The sequence below is a fragment of the Tursiops truncatus genome, chromosome 7 (genome assembly GCF_011762595.2).
Source record: "Tursiops truncatus isolate mTurTru1 chromosome 7, mTurTru1.mat.Y, whole genome shotgun sequence".
NCBI classification, from domain to species: Eukaryota; Metazoa; Chordata; class Mammalia; order Artiodactyla; family Delphinidae; genus Tursiops; species Tursiops truncatus.
In genome coordinates this window covers 34483048-34506402 of record NC_047040.1, presented here as the reverse complement: position 1 = coordinate 34506402, position 23355 = coordinate 34483048, and the positions used below count along the sequence as shown (strand labels likewise).

The following is a 23355-nucleotide window of genomic DNA, read 5'->3' as shown; positions in this document are numbered from 1 at the left end:
AGCAATGTGCTTGTTGAAACAGGCCCTTGGCATCTTCCTAGCTACGGGAATAAAGACCTATTGTTACTTGTCCTTGAAAAAGAAGCATCTATTTCCACCACCAAAGTTAAAAGCAATATCAAGCTCACATGTTGCAACTAACACCTTTCATCTAAGTAGGGCAAAATTTTTAATCCAAAAGTACTATGGGGATCTCACAGCAAAGGCAGAGTAAAGAGGTCAGCAAATCCTCTCTCTAAAAAAACTAGAAAACTGGGTAAGATTGTCCAAAACTACCATTTCAGAACTCTATAAATCAACCAAAGGGCAACAACAAATTTAGAAGTTTATTCATGAAAAACTGCTAAACCTCAGATAAGAACAGGAATTCTGTGGCATTCTTGTCTGGAAGGAAAGAATAAAGATCAGAGTGGAAATTAATGAAATAAAAAAAAACTAGAGAAAAATTAATGAAACCAGAAGATTTTTGTTTCTTTGAAAACATCAACAAACTGATAAACCTTTAGCTATACTGACCAAGAAAAAAAGAGAAAACACAAATTTACCAAAATAGGAATGAAACAAGAGACCTCACTGCCAACTTTACAGATATTAAAATGATTATAATAAAATATTATGAACATGGGGCTTCCCTGGTGGCGCAGTGGTTGGGAGTCCACCTGCCGATGCGGGGTACACGGGTTCGTGCCCAGGTCCGGGAGGGTTCCGCGTGCCGCGGAGCAGCTGGGCCCGTGAGCCATAGCCGCTAGGCCTGCGCGTCCGGAGCCTGTGCTCCGCGGCAGGAGAGGCCACAGCAGTGAGAGGTCCGCGTACTGGAAAAAAAAAAATATATATATATATATATATATTATGAACAACTTCATGCCAACAAATTAGACAATTTAGATGAAATGACAAATTCCTAGAAAGACACAAATTACCAAAGTTGACTAATGAAGAAAGAGAAAATCTGAAGAGATCTATAACAAGTAAAGGATTTGAACTATTAATTTAAAATATTCCCATAAAGGAAAGCCCCAGTCCATATAGCTTCACTGATGAATTCTATCAAATATTTTGAAAAGAAATACCAGTCCTATACAAATATTATAAAGAATGCCAGGAATGATTAATAAAATATGGTCATTCATGAAATAAATCTTAATTGAAAGTAGGGAAGCCAAACTGGCCTATCAATGATAAAAGTTCCAAAATACTTTTAATCATAAGACACTGCCTCAAGGACTTCCCTGGTGGCTCAGGGGTTAAGAATCTGCCTGCCAATGCAGGGGACATGGGTTCGAGCCCTGGTCCGGGAAGATCTCACATGCCACAGAGCAACTAAGCCCGTGTGCCACAACTACTGAGCCCATGAGCCACAACTACTGAAGCCTGCGCACCTAGAGCCCTCGCTCCGCAACACGAGAAGCCAGCGCACCACAAGGAAGAGTAGCCCCCACTCGCCGCGACTAGAGAAAGCCCACATGCAGCAATGAAGACCCAATGTAGCCATAAATAAATAAATAAATTTACTAAAAAAAAAAAGACACTGTCTCGAATGTTGCTAATATTTTAACCAAAACCTTTATTATTTACAGCTGGAGTTTGCAAGTTTAGCCAGTTTAGAATTCTTAACTGAGCATTGAAAGTCTGAATAACAAAGTTTTATACAGCACTAACAAAACAAAAGCCAATCTGAGGCAGCCCTGGACCTTGTCTTATGAGATATTTCCTCAAAGATCTGATTTATCCCTCCTCTCCTTAAGGTCATCAGTTACACTAGTACAGTATTTATCAAGTAGGAGCAGAATATATTGCTAGGAAATCCAATCAGTTCAAGGATACCAATAACGAGGATACAAAGAGATCTGGAACCCCAATTACGAGAGTTAGAAGAGTCTTAACTATCATGTAAAGCTTTGGTACTCACATTTTACAAAGAGCTTAAGTGACTCATGTGAAATCACAAAAATAGCCAGGGACTAGATCCTCCTTTAATTGTCTATCTTCCAGCATCCCTGTAAGTAAACCAGCTTGTCACCCTTTCTCCTCCATAGTCAAGTCTATGATTGTGATATAAGTACTGGCTTTATCAAATTCATTCCATACATATTAAAGCATGTTGCTTGCCATACATTGAGGCAGCACTAAAATGAGTGAGAAATTGCCATTGCCATCAACAATTTCAGTTTAAGGGAAAAGATAAGACAATTGCAAATGCAGAAGTTACCAAATATCAGGAAGAAAGTACAAGGTGCAAAGTTCAAAAAAGGAATGTGTTCACATCAGATGCAATGACTAAGAAAGGCTTGCAGGAAAGGGTAGTATTTAAGATACGGCTTGAAACAATAAGTAGGATTTTGACAATAGAAAGTGAGGGAAGGACATCTCAAGAAGAGGGAAGACACAGTGTGTCCAGTCTGACTAAAACATAGAGTTCAGTTGTTTAAGAGCTTTCTCTGCCATGATACCAGTTTATAAACATTTCCCATGCCAGCGCACTGCACCTATTCCTATGGGTGCACCCAAAAGCATAGATAAAATAGGCTGCTTGCCATATACAACTCCTAGTAACCCCACTCCCTCTCTCACTTCCAAGAACATATATCAGAATGCAAATGAATGATAATGATCTTATAATAGATGACTTTCGATCTGCTTTAATTTTTAAAGAAAATAATTTGCTAACTTTAATAAAGTTTTTTGTCAAGAATTGCTTGCTACACACCCCATAATGGATGGTAATAAGTTAAGAACCACCAATGTGATGAGAAATAATGGTGGAAAACATTGGTCAGAGCTATCCTCAGGTGGCCTCAAGTACAAACCAAGGTATTTAAACTGTGAAGAGAAATGATTCTGGCTGCATTTGGGAAAATTACTCTGGAAGTGTGGAGAAAGAGATAGCACAGTTAGGAAGTTATTGCATAAGTCCCAGTTAGTTAGAGGTAATAGAGGCCCAAATCAAGATAGTACCAGGAAAGGAGGATGGAAATAAGAAAGGTGACAAATATAGAAGATAAGCTTTGTGAGTGCACAGGTCTGTTATGACTTCTGTATCTCTAGAAGTCTCTAGTTCAATAAATATTTGTTGAATGGGTAAATAAATAAGATCATGGTGGCAAGGCAGTATATTATAATGGTGGAGTCAGACTGCTTGGGCTCCAGTCAAGCTTTTTACTTACTAGTTCAATAAATTTGGGCAAGTTACTTGACCTCTCTATGCCTCAGTCTTCCCATCTATAAAACGGGGCTAATAATAGTTTCTAGAATATAGTGTAGTTTTGAGGATTAAATGAGGTTAATATGGAAAGTGCTTAGAAGAATGCATGATACATACCTGCTAAATTAAAGTAGCTATTATTTTTATTAGTGAAACATTATATCTTTAACAGAACTTCAGAAGTGAGAAACGCAGTCTTGGGGGAAGAGTAATCAATAGTATTAAGGGTTTAGTTTGGTATTCCAGGAGAGATACCAGGTAGGGTGGATTGGGGGCTTGAGAAAAAGGACGGGGCTAGACTTAGAGGGCTGACTCTTGCCACTTCATTCTGCTACGCACAGTTCTCTCATCTCCCACCAAGCCCCAGTCACACTAGCCCTGTCAGTTCCTCCAGTAGGTCAGGTTTTTTTCTCCTACCTCAGGATCTTTCCACTGCTGTTCCCTCAACCTCAAAGAGCACAGAGCCTGGACTCAACGAATGTTTGTTCAATAGATAAATTTGGAACTCTTTTAAATGGAGATAAAAGTTAAATCCCTGAGAATGTATGACACTGCCACGTAAGAAAATCTGAGGAAAGATGATATAAGATGTGACTACAAAAAAGATGAGCCAAGTAGGTCAGAAAGAGAAAAACAAATACCGTATGCTAACATATATAAGAAAAAAAATCTAAGAAAAAATATTGGTTATGAAGAACCTAGGGGCAGGACAGGAATAAAGACGCAGACGTAGAGGATGGACTTGAGGACACGGGGAGGGGGAAGGGTAAGCTGGGACGAAGTGAGAGAGTGGCATGGACTTGTATACACTACCAAATGTAAAACAGATAGCTAGTGGGAAGCAGCCGCATACCACAGGGAGATCAGCTCGATGCTCTGTGACCAGAAGGGTGGGATAGGGAGGGTGGGAGGGAGACGCAAGAGGGAGGAGATATGGGGATATATGTATATGTATAGCTGATTCACTTTGTTATAAAGCAGAAACTAACACGCCATTGTAAAGCAATTATACTCCAATAAAGATGTTTTAAAAAAAAAGATGAGCCAGCAAATACAAAGGACTATGCAGAGGTAACCAGGAGAGTTGGAGTGAAGTTTTAAGGAGATGGGTAACACCCTAAATGCTCAAGATTGAAAGAATCACTGGATTTGGCAATAATTCTGGGAAAGAACTCTGAGAAAGTAATTTTCCATGAAATTGGGAGGAGCATGGGGCAAAGATCAGATTGTTAAGGAAAAATAAATCAACTAAAACAAACTAATTTACCAAATATTTGATAAGGAGGAGAAGCAGGGTCCAAGAAAGGTGATTTTAGGGACAAACCCTGTTTTTAGGGTTCCTCTGGTAGTAGGAGAGTAAGGAAGCAGATGGAGAGGCAAACAACTATGGTACAAACGGAATATAAATATGAGGCTAGATCCTGGAGACACTGTGCATCGTTATTTGTACAGGTTTACAACGTCCACAGTACTTTTCGCACTTTTAGTCCCCCAGCTCTCTGATGATACATCCTCTAATTCAGCGATTCACCCATGAGGTCCCTAGACTGGCAGCATCAAGCATCACAGGGAACTTGTTAGAAATGCACATTCTTGGGTCCCACACCAGATCTACCTAATTCAGGCGAAGCTCAGCAAGGTGTTTTAACAAGTCCTCCACAGGATTCTGATGATCTCCAAGTTCCCACAACCATCATACTCAGGACGGAACTACGAAGACCACTGCAAGGATGGCGGCCACAGTCGGAGGGCCGAACTTCCCTCCGACCCCTATCTGGATTTTCCTCGCTCCTAAGAGGGGCAGTGCCCAACCCCACCCAGCCAGCACCGCAGAGCAATGTTGCCCCGCTTCGGACTTAGCCTGAGCAAGTGCTGCCAAGCCCAGCCGCAGCAGCGACCACGTACAGACCCTTTAGCCAACTCGGTCTCCGCCCACGAAGGGCCCGGGCGCCCCCAGCCCTCGGGCTTCGACTTCCGGCGCTACTGGGGCGTGGGGGGTGGGGGGGCTCGGTGGGGAAGGGACTCAGGCCGGACGTGTCCAACTTCCTCGACACCGGCAGGGGTGGTGGGGGATATTCGTTCTCCTAACCCCTCCATGTGCTAACTAAGAGGCCGGAGGACACGGCGATGGAAGAAAGATGGGCTAGTCTAGGCTAAGTGTCCGGGAAATCTGGAATCCAATAGAGGAATAAAAAATCTTTGAAAATCCTCTTCGCTTCCTTTGCCTCCTTTCCCACCCCACACCCCGAAGCCGCCATCAGGGAGGGGCGGGCAGAGCACCAGAGGAAGAAATCTCGCGATAGGAGACCGGCCGGGGCGGGGGTGGCACCTCTTCCCTCCTCCTCCCCTCCTCTCGTTAGTTCCGGTCGCAGAGGAGACACCGCTGCAGTTGCCGCCACCTCCGGGATTTCTGGCTCTTTCCTCTTCGCCTTAAATTCGGTGAGGCGCAGGGCCCGCTCGTCTCGGGCCGAGGTTGCGGCCCGTAGTCGCTGGGCAGAGGATGAGGGAGGCGGCAGGTCCTGTGCGGCCCGGTTTGGATGGGCCCGGGCGGAGGCCGCCGCATGAGGCCGGATCAGATCCGGCGCCGGGATTGAGAAGTCGGGGCCGCTGCTTCAGCAGGGAGGCCGAGGGGCGGGTGCCTGGGCCGGAACGTGGGGCCCGAGTGTGCCCCGCGGCGCCACAGGCGGAGGCAGTGGGCTGGGCAGGTCCCCCTGTGGCCCTGCCCGGCCTGGGTAACAAAGCAGCCGTGGCCTCTGTTTGGTGATGTATGCGTGGGGGGTTTCGGCAGGCGGGGCGGAGGAGCCGCCACCACCACTGCGGCCGCCTCCGCTGCTCTCCCGGGAGGGAGGGCGGATGTACGGGGCGGCTGGGCCCCAGGCGCGAAGCGCCTCGGCGCCTGTGGTCCGCTCGCTGCAGCGGCCGCCACCGCCAACGACGGGGTCAGTAGAGAGGGGGCTGAGGGCGAGGAGTCCCCGCCGTGCCCAAGGGGGTCCTGGGCGGGAGGCACGGGAAGGGTTGGATGGGGAGACACGTGCCCAGGGAGGCGGCTTGTATTGTAAGGTATGGGGCGGAGAAGGCTAGGCCGGCTCTCAGCCCCTTTCTCAGGCTGGAGTGGTGCAAGCGCACGCTGCGGTCACGGGCACGACTTCAGAGTAGGGTAGTGCTCCTCATAACTAGGCCCCTCGATGAAGGGATTCGCCCTCTGATAGCGTCTTTAAATTGACGTGCATATTTGGGATACCTCCTGACTGTGGTGGTCATCTCTGTTAGTCCTCTGTGGTGCTCAGAGTGGTGGAAGATGTAGGCGAATTTAAAGAGGAAGAGACTAACCTCTGTTTATGGTGGGTGATTTGCCACTAGTCGTTGTGGCGCTGAAGTCATTTAAAAGTGTGCTTCACATTTCATCTTTAAAGGGTTTTGTGTAGGGAGAAATGCAGGTTTTGAACTTAAGTTTAATTCAAGCAAAGGTAATTCTGTGTGCCTGCCCCAGGTCTCTTGCTAGACTTTAAGTGTATGTTCTATATGGTTTACATGTGACTAGGTCAGGGTTTGATACTTTGTTTTTAAAATGGATGTTGGGGCACTGATATTTTTAAGGCCTTATTTTTCCCCCCCCAGGGTGTCTTTTATGAATAATCAAAAGCAGCAAAAGCCAACGCTATCAGGCCAGCGTTTTAAAACCAGAAAAAGAGGTAAATATTTATATTTTAATAATATCTCTCTTCAGACCTCCAAAGTAACTTTTATGTCTTGGTTCCTCTGGCAAGCTATTGCTTAGCATTAAAACCTAAAGAGAAAGTACCGAAAGGAACTTGAATTTCTAGTTGACTGCCATTTCAGATACACCCTTAATATTTCTACTACCTTTAAGACTTTTGGTATCAACATATATGTATCTAAGCAGGTTAGTGAATGATGTTTTTGTTGTGCAGATAAAGTGCCTCTAAAAAAGAGAAAGTATGGGCTGCATTTTCACTCGCTGAATTTCATTTAAGGAAACTTTTGCTTGAGGGAAAAGGTTAATTTATAAAAGGAGAGCTCCTAACGTGACTACTAGTTTCACCCAAACTGTGTGAACATTTGTGGGAGTAAAATCAGACTTTAACCCATGGAAGTTAATTATGGAACAGAGTTCACATTGCAGTGTCTTTTGAAACTATTCCCTCACAAACTTAGTAAGAAAACTACGAGAATTATATTAACTACTTCTGTGTATTATCAGGTACTTCAATGAATATTGAATTCTGTAGCAAGGCACTGCACTAGTGACACACAGTTAAGTGAGATGTGGTCTCAGATATATTTTGTATTGGGTTTAATATTTTACCCCTACACTTTTCAGTGTTGTTGCTCAAAAGCACATATTGACCTTATTTTACAGGAAACTTTTAGGAAATAGAGAACTGGATAGGCTGCTCGTTATAAATTGTGTTTTTCTATCCTGAGTGGCAGACACTTTGAAATATATATTACAGAATCTTTTATGATTTCTGATTGTAGCCTGCCCCCTTACAGCAGGGAGACCAAGGAGTAATTGGATTCTAGTCTTTGCAGATTCATTTAGATTTAAGCCAGTTAATTTTCTCAAGAGGAGGTATAGAAGTTGGGAACCAGAGCAATTCTGCAGTAATGGAAAACTCTGTATCCTCAAGTTATGTGGATTACTGATACCGCCTTTGTGTAAATATAGTATCAAGTAGTTTTATTATTGTTGTTAGTACCAGGAAGAGATGTCACTTCCCCAGTTCCAGATTGCGATCACTCGTGGCCTCCTAGTCCTTGATGATTGGGTCCTGGGTATGGTGAACAACCATCCCAATTTGCCTGGGACTGAATAGAGTTCCCAGGACACAGATCCTTTCAGTGCTAAAAACAAGAAAGTCCTAGGCAAACAGGGAAGAGTTGGTCACCCTAGTGCTGTGTAGAAATTAAGATATCATCTAACCTAGATAGGGAAATCAAACCCTACCCTGGAGTGTGTGATAGCAGCACAGTAAAGGCTAGGTATGTACCCAAGGCACTTTTCAGAATGCTTTATATTTTATTTATGTCATTTAATATTCACAACAACTTTATGAGATAGGTCCTACTCTTAATCACCATTTTACCATAGGGAAATTCAAACATGAAGAATGGGGCCAATTGCTAAAATTCAGACAGGCAGTGATCTCGATTTGAATCAGGCAGTTTGAATCCAGAGCCCTTACTCATAACTGCTACATGACATGTATTGGATACTCAGTAAATGTACTTTCTAAAGATTACCTTAATAAGTATTAAATGAGTGATTTTTTTTTTTAAGTAGAAAGTGTTATGGGCACTTTTAAAGAAAATCAAGAGCTCCCTTTCACTCAGGAATGAAGTTTACCTGAGGTATAGAAGATATCCTAAATTTCAGAAAAGCTCAGAGGCAATGGAAGAGCATTCCAGGTGGAAATGGTAACCTGGCAGTAGGAACACACCAGCTCATTTAGCTCACTTAGGAGACTTGTGTGAAAAAATAGTGGGAGAAAAGCCACACACTTCCTTTTTTTTTCCCCCTGCGGAGTTCAGGCTCCGGATGCGCGCAGGCCCAGCAGCCATGGCTCACGGGCCCAACCGCTCCGCGGCACGTGGGATCCTCCCGGACTGCGGCACGAACCCGCGTCCCCTGCATCGGCAGGCGGACTCCCAACCACTGCGCCACCAGGGAAGCCCCACACTTCTTATGATAGGCAGTCCTGCCTTGCACTTGTAGAGGTGCAACTTGCAAAGCACGTGTGTTTAGTCTCCTGTTGTGTTTGCTTGTGTTGCAGGTCTTGGGTAATCTAGGTAGTGTTTGTTTTTTCCAGCTATTGAAATAAATGAAATTGTGATGAATGTGGTTAACTTATTCAGTAGTTATAGCTTCATAAGGTTATGGTTTCATGGTATTTTAGTAAGCCTTTTAAAACTGAATGTTTTGGGGTTTTCCCCCAGATGAAAAAGAGAGGTTTGACCCTACTCAGTTTCAAGACTGCATTATTCAAGGCTTAACTGAAACTGGTACTGATTTGGAAGCAGTAGCAAAGTTTCTTGATGCTTCTGGAGCAAAACTTGATTACCGCCGATATGCAGAAACACTCTTTGACATTCTGGTGGCCGGTGGAATGCTGGGTAAGTGTCTGGGTCTTGTGGGAGGTGTGTTGTATGAGGATTATGTAGAATCCAGAATATGAACTATTTGACAAACCTATCAAATCAGGGTGGCTTTTTTTTTTTTTACCCCCTTAGGATTTTCCCATTTTTTTCTTCTCAAATTATAGTAAATTTGCCAGTTGCATTGCTCTGTCTAGCTTTATATTTGAAATCCATTACAGAACCATAACATTTGGGGAAGACTTGTCTGACATATAAGTCCCAACAATATCTTCCATCAGTGATTTTTCCAACTTGTGTTTGTACACTCTCAGTTAATGAAGAAATCCCTATCTCTTGTTCTGTCTTACCAAATACTTTATAAATTTAACCCTCGTATCCGAGGGTTCCGCATCCATGGATTCAGCAAACTATGGATCAGAAATAAAAAATATTCCCTGGAGTGGTGGTGGGAGATTGTCCAGAATGTTCCAAAAAGCAAAACTTGCATTTCCCATACTCCAGTAACTCTGTAGCATTTACATTGTATTCTGTTTTATAAGTAACCTAGAGACTGTTTAAAGTATACATAAGGATATGTGTAGGTTATATGTAAATACTATGCCCTTTCATATAAGGGACTTGAGCGTCTGCAGATTCTGGTATCCACGACGGTCCTGGAACCAATTCAGGACAGCTCTGTACCTGAAGACTCTAATCCTGCACTCTTCTATGTATTAGCCACTAGCCACTTGTGGTTATCAATCACTTAGAATGTGGCTAGTACAAATTCAGAGGTACTGAAAATGTAAAATACACATTGGATTTTAAAGACAATGCTAAAAAGAATGTAAGATATCTCTAATATTTTGAATACTGAAATGTTAAAATCAATATTTTTGATGTGTTGGGTTAAAGTATATCAAAATAATTTCACTTTTTTTTAAACTTATTTATTTTTGGTTGCGTTGGGTCTTCATTGCTGTGCATGGGCTTTCTCTAGTTGCGGCGAGCAGGGGCTACTCTTCGTTGTGGTGTGCAGGCTTCTTATTGCGGTGGTTTCTCTTGTTGCAGAGCACGGGCTCTAGGCACGTGGGCTTCAGTAGTTGTGACTCGGGGGCTCAGTAGTTGTGGCTTGCGGGCTCTAGAGTGCAGGCTCAGTAGTTGTGGCACATGGTAGTTGGTCCGTGGCATGTGGGATCTTCCCGGCCGAGGGCTTGAACCTATGTCCCCTGCATTGGCAGGCAGATTCTTAACCACTGCGCCACCAGGGAAGCCCCTCACCTTTTATTTTTAATATGGCTACTAGAAGATTCATAGTTACATTATGTGCTCACATTATATTTCTACCCATAGCCCTGCTGATTTACTCCTGCCTCCACCCTCAACAGGCTCAGACTATCTTAATAGAATGTGCTACTTAGTTACATATTTTCAAAGGATACTGGTAATTTCATTTCCATGGCTCTTTAAAGTATTCCAAAATGTTTTCACAGTAACAGTGTATTGAACCTCGGCCAAGCTGATAGAATCAGAACTCTATTTGTATACATGCAGGATGGAGTCTTAGAGAGGCTTCAGTAGCTTGCATGTGATCAAACAATTGCTCAGTGGTGGAACAGGAACTTAAATGTTCATATGTTCTAATGCCTAGTCAGATGAGTATCTCTTTTATTGTAGTATCAGTTGTAGTAAGAAATGGGAAACATACCTATTTTCTATTCATAATACTGCTCTCAGTAAGCCGCTTTTTAAAATGCTTTTTAAAGGATCGTTTTTAATAAGATTTTCAAACATATCCTGGAGAGAATAGTGTAATAAACTAAGGATCTGCTATCCAACTTCAGCAATGTTTAACGATCTTACTTCATCTGTTACCCCACCGACTTCATGTCCCCTCCCCTGTATTTTAAAGTGTACGTCAGACATCATTTTATCCATAAATACTTACAAATGTATCTAAAAGATAAAGTCTCTAACTTGCAGGTTTTTATAGCCCAGCCTCTTTGGAAGTTTATGAAAGGTTTTCTATATGTAAAGTCAGAACCAATTCTGAACATCTCCACTTGAGTGACAGATTTGGCACTGCTGAATTAATGCAGTGAGTGAGTTTCATTGGGTTGCTGAAGAGGGTTATTTTATTTATTCCAGTAAATTGTTTTCACTTTGTTCACACGTATTGAACCAACCAGCCATGTTCCTACTGAGAAATTGACTTCGCCTTCAAATCATCTCAGAATTTTTATCAGTTTATTTTATAATGAGAATCCTTACAGAAAATAAGATTGACTAGTATATACAGAGGTTGAACTATAATGTTGTACACCTGAAACATAAAAATAAAAAGTTAAGTTAAAGTTTAAAAGAAAGTAAGATTGAAATAATTACTAATTTTAAATGAAGGTCATTGTAAATTTTTTGTAAAATATACCTTAGCCCCAGGTGGTACACTGGCAGATGACATGATGCGTACAGATGTCTGTGTGTTCGCAGCACAAGAAGACCTAGAGACCATGCAAGCATTTGCTCAGGTAAATTAAACTTTACATAATTATTTCAGTTAACTGTTATCCATCTAATGTTTAAGGAATATTCTGCTTTTAAGAGATTGCTGGTAGCAGGTTGAAGGAATCTGAGCTGAAGGTTTAGAGGTGTTCTGGGTGTGCAGTATGATGGTTTAGGAACTTAAAAATGTGCTGAGGAAAACAAAATAGAAAAAAATTGAATCAGCTCTCCTTTTCCTGTTTGTCCCTCTAAAATTAATCCATTGTTTAGGGAAAAAATTCAAGCTGAAAAAGGAAAATCAGTTCCCTGTCGTGATTTTCATCACTAAATTATTCTGCATGTAGCTTTTTAAAGGTGAATGAGGCAGATTAGCTTCTTTACCAGTCAGAATCTCATTTGAAAGTTGCATACATAGTTATGCTTGTGTTACTGTAAGCAAAGAATTAAAATGCATCTAACCTAGGGATTGTTGTCTATGTCATTAGGAAAGTAGAACTATATTTTATGATCCTATTCTGTTAATATCCTACAAATGGGTAAATGACTTGTATTTGAGCAATAATTAGTCCATGCTTTGATATTTGGCAATAAAATCTATTGCAGGGTGGCAGTTAAAGTGTTAACAGTATTGGTATATTGTAGGATTTGGGAATTGACAGACTTCCCAAGCTGGTTTAAACATCTGATGAAAGGTTCACTTCTTTGCTATTCTGGAGATACTGTGGAGAGGTCTTAGTTGCCCTGACTTAGATCTTTTGGGAATCTGACATTTTTACGTATGAGGTTATCATTCAGTTCCTTTACTATTCTTACAGGTTTTTAACAAGTTAATCAGGCGCTACAAATACCTGGAGAAGGGTTTTGAAGATGAAGTTAAAAAGGTATGAGCAGCAATATGCTTTGTGGAAAACAGAAGGTTGGGGTCAAAGAAGGGAATGTTAAATCCTAATTCTGCCACGGATTTGAGATAATTTTAGATATTTAGGTAGGCTGTCTTTGAAATGAAGTTTGGGGGTATATCATTTTGTAATTTGCTGTACACTGTTTCTTAGCTCTATATCCAAACAAGTGGCAAAGGGGTTAAAATCCAAGTGGGGTTTGTTTAGTAGACAGAGAGTAGCAGATCAGAGCTAACAAGGAGAAATTTAACATACTTGCTCTCTGAGTCTTAGATATTCTACATATAAGTGCACAGAAAATTTGGTAAGGTTAATAGTATCATTTAATGAATATGAGACACTGTCTTAATTATTAACTCATTTAATATTCTCAAAAGCCCTGTGAAACAAGTTTTATTATCCACATTCACATATGAGAAGACTGAGACAGAGGTTAAGTATCTTGCTCAAGGTCACTCAGCTAGTGAGTATTATAACCAAGATATAAACTTGGATGGTTAGGCCCCAGAGCCCACAATTTTAACCAGTATAATATGCTTTACTGCTTCTATTTATGTAATGCATTTGCTCTTTTAACCGTTAACTATTTACTTTTATAGCTGCTGCTGTTCTTAAAGGGTTTTTCAGAGTCGGAGAGGAACAAGCTGGCTATGTTGACTGGTGTTCTTCTGGCTAATGGAACACTTAACGCATCCATTCTTAATAGCCTTTATAATGAGAATTTGGTTAAAGAAGGTAATCAACCTTTAGTAAAGGATGATCTTTAGTTGGCTGAGGGTGGAGTAGATAAGAGCCTGAAAGATGAACTGATACGAAAGTTAAGATATAGTTTATGTAGATTTGACTTGTGTGATAGTCTTAGTTTTTTAACTAGTATCCTTAAATTTAATTGGTTCATTTCAGCTCATTAGTTATTTAATGTATACCTTTGGCATTTAGACTTAACAACTGTCTATCCAGGGTCTAGACAAAATGTGATTGATTGTAAAGTAAAAAAAAAATGCTGTGGAAACCCAGAGAGAGATTAATCCCAACTGGGAAACTTGGGAATATCTTGAATAGAGAAAATGGGGAAAATGGCAAGCTGAAAAAAAAAATAAGTTCCCTTTTGTGATTTCCATAGTTAAATTTTTCTGTGCAGTAATTTAAAAGCTAACTTCTTTTTATTGCTTAGAGTACTGAGTTATTTAACATGCCTTATTTTTTATTCTCACAACAACCCTGTCAAGTGTTAAGAATTGTTACTCTCATTTTACACATCAGAAAACAGTTTAACTTGACTGACAGTACACAACTAGCAAATGGTAGAGTAGAGAAATTGGAGTAGAATGACAAGCAGTGGCAGAGGGAAGTTCAGGGGTAAGCTTGGGGATAAAGTGAATAATCCTGTGTGGTGGAACCTCAGAGGGAGGAAATGGGAGATAGTCATTGAAATCCAGGAAGGTACTTCTGTTAAGTAAGCTCTGTTTTTCTACAGGGGTTTCAGCAGCTTTTGCTGTAAAGCTCTTTAAATCATGGATAAATGAAAAAGATATCAATGCAGTAGCTGCAAGTCTTCGGAAAGTGAGCATGGATAACAGACTGATGGTTTGTAACTTTTCATTCTTCACAGTCTTGAAAGCTTAATAGGCAACTTTCCCATTTTTAATCTGTGAAAAGAGGAAAAGTGTTTTTCTTAATCTGATTTGAAGACCATTTAACCAGATTAAATTCTCCTTTCAGGAACTTTTTCCTGCCAATAAACAAAGCGTTGAACACTTCACAAAGTATTTTACTGAGGCAGGCTTGAAAGAGCTTTCAGAGTATGTTCGGAATCAGCAAACCATAGGAGCTCGTAAGGAACTCCAGAAAGAACTTCAAGAACAGATGTCCCGTGGTGATCCATTTAAGGATGTGAGATATTCTTATTTAAACTATCTTTATATGGCCAAGTTTCTGGCTAAGAAAATTTTTACTCATTTCAGAAACTTCAAAGTATTTCACCAGTGAGTTTTATAATAGCTATAGAATGTTATGCTGGGACTTTGCCTCAGTCTTTTTCATATTCATTGCCTTATGGGTACCCAGAAATCATAACACTTGGGGATTTTTGTAAGGTGCAAGCCAATAGACAGACCTTCTGTTTCCATCTTGGTCTTTTCCTAGGTAGTTCGCCTATGTGTAATACAGGGTTTGAACTAGAAGTCCGTACCTCCTTGTTCTAAAAGTTCTATGATTATATATGGTCTCCTGGTCATTGCTAGTGGCATGGAAAGGTGTTTATGCTTTTGTGAAAGGTCTGAGTTTCATGTGTGTAGTATCTACATATCAAACTTATTTCTGTACTAAATTTGGATTCTTTTGCAGATAATTTTGTATGTCAAGGAGGAGATGAAAAAAAACAACATCCCAGAACCAGTTGTCATCGGAATAATATGGTCCAGTGTAATGAGCACTGTGGAATGGAACAAAAAAGAGGAGCTTGTAGCAGAGCAAGCCATCAAGCACTTGAAGGTATTAGAACTGTGCCTTGGTAAAACATTATTTTTGTAAGTGGGGGTAAGTGAACTGTCAGTGTACTTTTCTAAAAGGATTTATCACATCCTGTGCTTCCTGGGGATAAACCACCAGTAAGTAGACAAATAACATATTAACTATTGATGATAACCTTTTAAAAAGTCTGATTTGGGCTTTCTTTGGCTCACAGGTTAAAAACAAATACATGTTTAAAAGTAGATTGAACCTGTAATATGGTCCTTGCTTTTGAGAGAATATTGGAAAACAGGAGGATTCTTTTTTTTTCCCTTTAAAATGTTAACATTGTATTCACAATTATCTGGAATCCTTGGTGTAGTATTGCTTTTTTGATTTAAATGCTTAATTTTTCTGCTTTACTCTTTTTTTTTAACTTCCACTAAACAGAATATAATTCACAGTGATTATAAAAGATGAGTTATGTCTTAGGAATTTATAATAGACGGCCATCGTACTAAATGACTAAATCTTTTCTCCCTTCCCTTTAAAAGCAATACAGCCCTCTACTTGCTGCCTTTACAACTCAAGGTCAGTCTGAGCTGACTCTGTTACTGAAGATTCAGGAGTATTGCTATGACAACATTCATTTCATGAAAGCCTTCCAGAAAATAGTGGTGCTTTTTTATAAAGGTAATTTAAATTTTGAATTTTGTGAATACATTTGACAAATATCCTAGGAAACTCAAAATAATTCTAATGAGTAGTTCTCTGAACGTCAGCACCCTAAAATATTTTACTCTAATCACAGGACTGAGTTGTCTCTGATTTAATTAGTTACTTTTGAGTGCATTATCTTTAAAAAATCTCTAAAGCTTATTAACAAGTTAAAATTTAAAGCTTTCTTGATGAGGCCTCAAACTTTGCCTCCTATATTCCCCCAGTCCTCTTCCCCAGACAGATGATTTTGTTGGTTCCCATATTTTAAACTTAGAGGTCTACCTGCATCCCTGCATCCCCAGGTTTGGTTTGGTTTTGTTTTTTAAAGGATAGGGTAATGAACTCCAAGTACCCTGTGCTTCAGTGATTATCAACTTGTGGTTAGGTTTCTTTAAAGTATCTATACCTCCACTTCCTCCACTCAGATTGTTTAGAAATAAATCTTAGAAATCTTCATTTAATTCTGGAAAAGTTAGTAATTAACTTTTAATTTTATCTATAAAACACATGGACTTTTAAAAAATCACAGTACCATTTTCACACCTAAAAAAAAAAAAAATTAAAGAATTATCTATGAGATATCCCTGATCATTTATCACAAGATTTCTCAACCTTGGTACTACTATTTTGGGCCAGATAACTATTTTGTAGGTGACTGTCCTATGCACTGTAGAGTGTTTAACAGCATCCCTGGCATCAGCCCAATAGGTGCCAGTAGCACCTCTCCCCAGTGTAACAACCAAGAATGTCTGTAAACATTGTCCGGTGTCCCCAAGGGATAAAACTGCCTTCAGTTGAAAGAATCACTGGTTTAATAAGGTTGATTTCCTGTTTGTAGGTTCATACATTGGCCACAAGTTGATAAAAAGTTTCTTAATGTAGTGTTCTCATTTCATCTTTTCTACTTTAAATTTTAATTCATTGAAGAAACCAGTTAAGAGAGTTCTGAACACAGATTTATTTTGTAAGCAACCAAAATATTTGCTTTTCAGTGAGATCTTTTTTGCCTTGAAGGCGTTTGCACCTTAGGGCAGGGGGTCCCCAAACTCCGAGCCACGGGCCGCTACCGGTCTGCGGCCCATCAGGAGCCGGGCCGCACAGCAGGAGGTGAGCAGCGGGCGAGCAAGTGAAGCTTCATCTGCCGCCCCCGTCGCTCACGTGACCACCTGAGCCATATCTCCCACCCCCACACCCCCATGGGAGACCGGTCCCTGATGCCAGAAAGGTTGAGGACAGCTGCCTTAGGGGGTTTCTAACTCTGCCTTAGTTAGAGAAGTACTGTATGAAAACTCCACAAATGTAAAGGTTGCTCTCTTTATAGCTGAAGTTCTGAGTGAAGAACCCATTCTGAAGTGGTATAAAGATGCACATGTTGCCAAGGGGAAAAGTGTCTTCCTTGAGCAAATGAAAAAGTTTGTAGAGTGGCTCAAAAATGCTGAAGAAGGTAAGTCTTTTCATTTGAGCAGGTTTTTTTTTTTTTTTGGTAAAGCCTGAGAACTTATTTTAACGTGGCCAAGAGTATGTCCATACATGTTGCCTTCTTTCATTCAGGTACCATTTTGTATGTGAGTACAGATTTTTGTTCATTTATGACAGACCTGCAAAAACTTATTACTTTAAAGTAGGTGAGGAAAACTAGACTTCAGGTATTTTGATGGCTTGGCCATAATACTGTCATTCTTAGGAAATTAGAAAATTTTGAGAATAGTTAATATTTATGAATTTTGAGGTTTACAAATGAATACATTTAATATTCCCCTCATATGAGTAGAGCATTATTAATAAAATTCCTTAAATAAAGTTATAAACAGAAGTTTTGCTTTCTGATACCATGTAATGCTTGACTGCACTTTTCCCCTTTTCTAGAATCTGAGTCTGAAGCTGAAGAAGGTGACTGAATTTAAAACTACACCCTCAGTAAAGCAAACAGGAATTGTAGATAAAATGTCATGTCTCATGTGTCCTGGTTCTTACATCTTCCTACCTCCCTATATCAAGCATGATATAAGGGCTTTCATGGCAAATTTTATTTTAACTGTTTCTATGGTTACTGGAAATGTTGGATTTAGTTTCTAAAACCATGTTTTAAGTAGCTACAGGAGCTATAGATTTGAATCTAATGTTGCATTAGTCTTTTCAGTTATCTTCTACCTCCTGTATTTTCTACTGTAATAATGTAATTTAAGGCCTTCCACAATGAACAGTTCACTTTTTCCCTGGGTTTTCTATATAAACAGTTTTCAAGATATGATTTGGTTAAAAATAATTTGTTATAAAAATTCTGTTTGCAAATTAAACTGTAAAAGTATCCAGAGTCTCAGAAGGCAGTGATTTGTGTGATAATTTGGTATGCCCAAAGCCCTGCTCCTCAATGGAAATCTCATATACAGTAGATTCATTTACATGAATCTTGAGTATTTGGACCACTGCTTGCATGTTGATATTTTCTTGCATTTTTAACCCCAGATGTACTTGAGCTCAATTGTTTGCTCTCTGATTTTCATTCCTTAAAATGAAGCCATGGAGAACAAACTTGAAAGTGAGGTGTTTGGGAAATTGTATGTGGTGGTGGTGGGAAGAAAAAAGTTGAGCTTTTACCCATTGAGAAACCTCTGCATTCAGTTTGCTTCTTTTTAGACAAAACAAATGAATATTCTTTTCATACCGCCATTTTCAAATATACCTTGGAAAAGCATTGTCATTTAAAGTATTTTACAGTTGTCATACACTTAGATTGGTAAGAAAGGACTCATAAAACAGTATAAGTAAAGCAAATGACTGTACTAAACCCAGAAAATTGTTGAAAGAAAAGTGGTTATTAGCATGTTCTGATTGGGATTCTAAATATAACTCAGATTTCCTGTTGGCTTAGAGTATTTGTTGCAAAGAATGAAGTGCAGTGATAATGATTATCCTACTTGGTCATACTGGGCCAGCTTCATTCTCTTCACAGATTCATATATGACTCAAGCATCTGCCTACTAATTTACCCCAGTTGCCAATATTTTAAATTGCCATGAGCCAAATATCTCTTCTGTACAGTTGATCCATTTATTTTAATGGCTGCCTTTTAATTTCCATCTTTTCTTGCTGCTACCCATTTTTATATGTAGTCATTAGAAAAGAAAATGTGGCCACACTTTTTGGTGGAAAGATTTCATGTTAAAAGTGAACATTTTGAAAGCTGTTTTGATTGGTGAAAGAAATGAGCTTGGAATAATGCCGCCAGAGACTGCGTGGGAATTGCCCCTTTCAGAGGTGCCATTCTTAGGAGCTAAAAATGAGGTGTTTAAAAGTTTATCTTGAGGGAATAACATGTAATATAGTTTGAAATAAAGGTATAATAACCTTATGAAGAAGAGCATCATAACTGATACGGTTGTGAAGGGGGTGAAATTGTTAAATGAATGACTTTGATAAAGCTTTCATGCGCAGACAAAATGTATTCACTAGGTTTCTACATAGTGATCTGCTTTTACTTTGTAATTTGTAGTCCTTAAAAGACTTTTTTTTTTAAATAAAGTCCATCCTTACACTTAGGTTTATATAGGTTAATCTTTTTTTTAATTTTTTTGTAATTTCCATGTTAATGCCTACTGGTAACTGTATGTTATGCATTCAGACATCTCTACTATGTAAGCATTAAATAATTGCTCTTTTCATCCTTATGACCCCCAAACTGTAAACACCTACACAGAATTCTGATGTAGCAGAAACTACATTAACGTTTCTACAACCAAATCATTGCATGTTACTTGCCGTACAGAGTGCACCTTATTATATACTGTGTATAGTGAAAATGTATAGTCTTCCAGAACTACATTATGATCTCTGATCACAGTTTTTTCCTTCATGGCAAAGTAGTGTTTACTTACTACAATATTATAGTAAATGGATAAAGTCACCTGTGACAGTATAGTGTAAAGAAAGGGAATGCTTTCTAAAAAGGATTTGCAGATTTTCATTTTGAATTTTAAGTGGCAATTTTGAATTTCAGCTGCCAGTGCCAACCTCAAACCTGTAATTCTTAATATAGTTGTTAAGATTGTACTTGTAATTATGATCAGATAAATGTTAATTGATTTTCCTAACTTGGTGTCAGTTTCTAAGGATAAGTCTCCTCTTAGATGCCATAATTAAATGTGTTTAGAGCTGATGATAAATTTCTTAATCTTAATTATTCTGGGAGTATTGCCCTAGAGACATTATGTTCTTACGAAAATTCCAAATACCAAAAATGCCACAGGGTATTTTGACATAGCATAGTGATGGTGGGGAGAAGAAATGCCTGTGACAGAGATTGACTTATAATTCAGTGTTTCTTAAAGCTTTTTTTCATCAACCCCAGGCCCAAAGCCTTTTAAACTTTTTTTTTTTAATAGTGCCCCAGTGAATTTTTTTGGCCACGCCACACAGCTTGTGGGATCTCGGTTCCCCAACCAGGGATTGAACCCCAGCCCTTGGCAGTGAAAGTGTGGAGTCCTAACCACTGGACTGCCAGGGAATTCCCCCCATTGAATTTTAATATCATAGATATGCTGTATATATATTATATCTGCTTTATACATGAAAAGAGTAAGGGGGTTTTTTGGTCCTACTTGGGGGTGACACCACCCCCGCTTGAGAATGCGGATCCTAATATATCTTTTTTAAAAGGGGAGGGGACCTAGTGATAGACATTTGCGTTGGCGAATGTATCTTTATGTGTGTCCAGATCTTGAAGCAGTATTTTTTTCTGCCAGGGTCACTAAAAAATAGAAGAACTTTGTTTTCTGCCAGTCACCATCTTATAATAGCTGTGCTTTATACCCTTCCCACCATAGGCATCAGACAAATCATTTCCCATTGGCTTTGGAGGTCTTGCCAGATTCTTACTTGACTTATAAATGTATCATAAATAGAATCATTCAGGTTCCTTCTCATCTATAAAAATCAATTAAAATCCTAGGTGAATGATTTATTTTAATTAAAGTTGTTCATTATAACACATTGATAAATGGCATTGAAATTTTACTGATGAGTCGACTGTCATATTCAAGTAGGCTGCTTGCAGGAACTGATAGAACTATTGGTTGATTTAAAGTGTAACATAGATGCCAAAGTTCTAGTGTACATTATTACCTAGACTACTGAATTATCTTTGTAAAAATTTCCTCAGATGCTATTTACAGGTGCCATGTAAAATAGGCTAATGTGCATTTCTATGAGAATTCTGGTAAACTGCCTTGCTATGATTTTTCATGTAAAGTATTAGTCCTCTAGTACTGATACAGGGTATGTCTATTCACCAGCCTACTGAAACCTAGTGGTTTGAAATATTATTAATAAGTTTTTAAGAAGACTTTATTTAAGTGGGATCTAGAAGACGTGATAAGTACTTTTGACTTCGAAATAATGAATTTATAATTGGCCTCTGTCTAAAAACTTGAATTGCAGTGGATTTGTACCTAAACACAATCTTATGCATAATTGTGTGAAATTTGGTATGGATCAGAAAGGCTTCCAAACTCCCTTTCCCTCCCCACTTTTCTTCCTTCTGTTTAACTGTGGGCTATATTAGCAGCCATATTATATCCAATCATTTTAATTTTCCAATGCACCTACAATCCTTTTATCCTTATTCTAAGATTATCATTTCACCTCTTAATGAAAAAATGGTGAGGATACTTTACAAATTCACTCTATCACTGTCAATTTAGTAACTCTTAATAACCTTAGTTAAAGTAAAAGCTCAACTGCTTGTGCCTACTACAGTGCCGTAGAGGAAACGTGGCAGCAAATCTGCGCAGTCCTTTGCTTTGTAGACTTCACCTAGAGGGACCAATATCTTATTAAACTATGATATGATTAGAATGGTTATGGTTGTATTACTTACTGCAGGTCTGGGAACTATGCATTAAATGTGTGTAATGAATTTGGGGTGCTACAAAGTTATCAAATATAACTGAGCTGTTTCAGGGAATTTCCAGTCAGTGTAACCATTTTAAAATAGGATGAAAATAGTTTAAACCATATTTTTAAGCTTGAAATCCTGAAGGCTGTGCTTCAAGTTGACTTAGAGGTAAACCTATTGGGGAAATAAGTGACCCACTTACAGACTGAAGCCCCTATTACTTCAGAAAGATGTTCTACATTTTCTGGCATCCTGAGAATAAAATATTATGTCTGTAAGTACACCTCATTTCCATTTTAGTTAGGACTAATGGATCCTCATGTGGCAAAAAGCTGAAGAATGGAGAAAACTGGGTAGCCGATAATCCAGATAGTTCTTGGCACTCTGAACAACCTCAAGTACAGCCATCCAAGCCAGTGATTATATTGCTGCGTTATTTCTCTGTGAAATTTGCTTCTTGTCTGTACCCTTGAAATTGAATAAAATTTCATGAGACTCCTTATTAATGTAAAGAGAAAAGCAGTGACTTGCACTGGTTGTTGTATGCTAATAACCTTTGAGTGCTGGGGTTGGTTAACACTCAGTCCTGTCCTGGTCCTTACTGTTTTGACTTCGTGTTTAAAGTACCATCAAAAGGCCTGTGCCCCTCAGAAAATTTTTTTTTCTCCAAACAACGTTTGCTTTTGTTTGGCTCACATGTACTTCAAACTCCTATCCAAACACGTACATATTCAAAAAATGCCAGTGTTTCACTTCGTAAAATGTAATGGCATCTACCCTCTCCAGAAGGCTTCAAGTCCCTTCCTTTTCAGCCCTCACATCTAACAGATCAAATCCTGCCTATTCCAATTACTGAAATCACTTCTCTCCAGTGCCATCACCTGAATTCGAGCCATCAGCATCTATCAACAGCCATAGTAGTATTTAAATGCAAGTGTAGTTGTAAGGCGTTTGCCTTTGCCTGGAGGGCCCTGCATAATTCTTTAACTTAATCCGCCTTCCCCTCATTCACCACTATATACCCAGTATCCAATATTTGTCAGGTAGTAAGCATTAACGTTTTATTTGAATAGGTGAAGTAATGAGAACAAATCCAGTGTTTCCTGGATTAGAAGTTGAAGGTATGAAAAAATGCACTGAGGGGGATGTTTACGTGTAGAATGAAGGCTGTTGTGTGAATTACAAATATTTAGAAGCAACTTTCTTTAGAAAAGATGAATCCAAGATTTCTGTTCTGTGGTTAGGGTTGCCATGACTGATGGCGGCCAGGATGGATTAGAGGCTGTCAGTCAACGGATGCATGCTGCTGGGTGCTCCGCTGAGTTCAGGGCTGTGGAGGTGAGCAGGACTGGATGCCTGAATTCAGGCCTAGAGGAGGAGGCAGGTAATGGAGAGTGAGGTGAGTGCAGAGCAAGGATGCTGGAGGTGCTAGCACATTGGAGAGAGTCCACTTCAAGGGCTATCACCTACCACTCACATCCCATGAGGGAAGCTACACTGGACAAAGTACGGTTTGCAAGCCCTCGACATCAAAACAGTGCATGCCTACCTGAAACACAGTCTTGGAGAAAGATGTCTCACTCATCTAT

The 23355-nt window shown here is 39.5% G+C and overlaps 1 protein-coding gene and 1 long non-coding RNA gene across 2 annotated transcripts; one reads left to right on the top strand and one right to left on the bottom strand.

Annotated features, from left to right (window-relative positions):
- Positions 1-308: 308 nt before the first annotated feature.
- Positions 309-5434, bottom strand: LOC141279152 (uncharacterized). Its single transcript, XR_012333011.1, has 2 exons — positions 4818-5434; positions 309-812 (listed from the first exon to the last, which is right to left on the bottom strand). It is a non-coding gene; the product is annotated as an uncharacterized lncRNA (long non-coding RNA).
- Positions 5435-5514: 80 nt separating this feature from the next.
- On the top strand, positions 5515-22268 carry BZW1 (basic leucine zipper and W2 domains 1). The gene is made up of 12 exons (XM_004314068.4): positions 5515-5641; positions 6821-6894; positions 9161-9337; positions 11735-11829; positions 12619-12684; positions 13302-13437; positions 14180-14289; positions 14425-14595; positions 15049-15195; positions 15708-15846; positions 17195-17317; positions 17740-22268. Exons 2-12 carry the CDS (start codon positions 6831-6833, stop codon positions 17769-17771), a joined length of 1260 nt encoding a protein of 419 aa, XP_004314116.1. The 5' UTR covers positions 5515-5641; positions 6821-6830; the 3' UTR covers positions 17772-22268.
- The last annotated feature ends 1087 nt before the right edge of the window (positions 22269-23355 follow it).

Bases quoted from the DNA above. Each gene is read 5' to 3' on its own strand.
- BZW1 (XM_004314068.4), top strand. From the start codon at position 6,831: ATGAATAATCAAAAGCAGCAAAAGCCAACGCTATCAGGCCAGCGTTTT. The intron at 13,438-14,179 runs GTAATCAACCTT...GTTTTTCTACAG, and splicing joins TGAGAATTTGGTTAAAGAAG to GGGTTTCAGCAGCTTTTGCT. The intron at 17,318-17,739 runs GTAAGTCTTTTC...CCCCTTTTCTAG, and splicing joins GCTCAAAAATGCTGAAGAAG to AATCTGAGTCTGAAGCTGAA.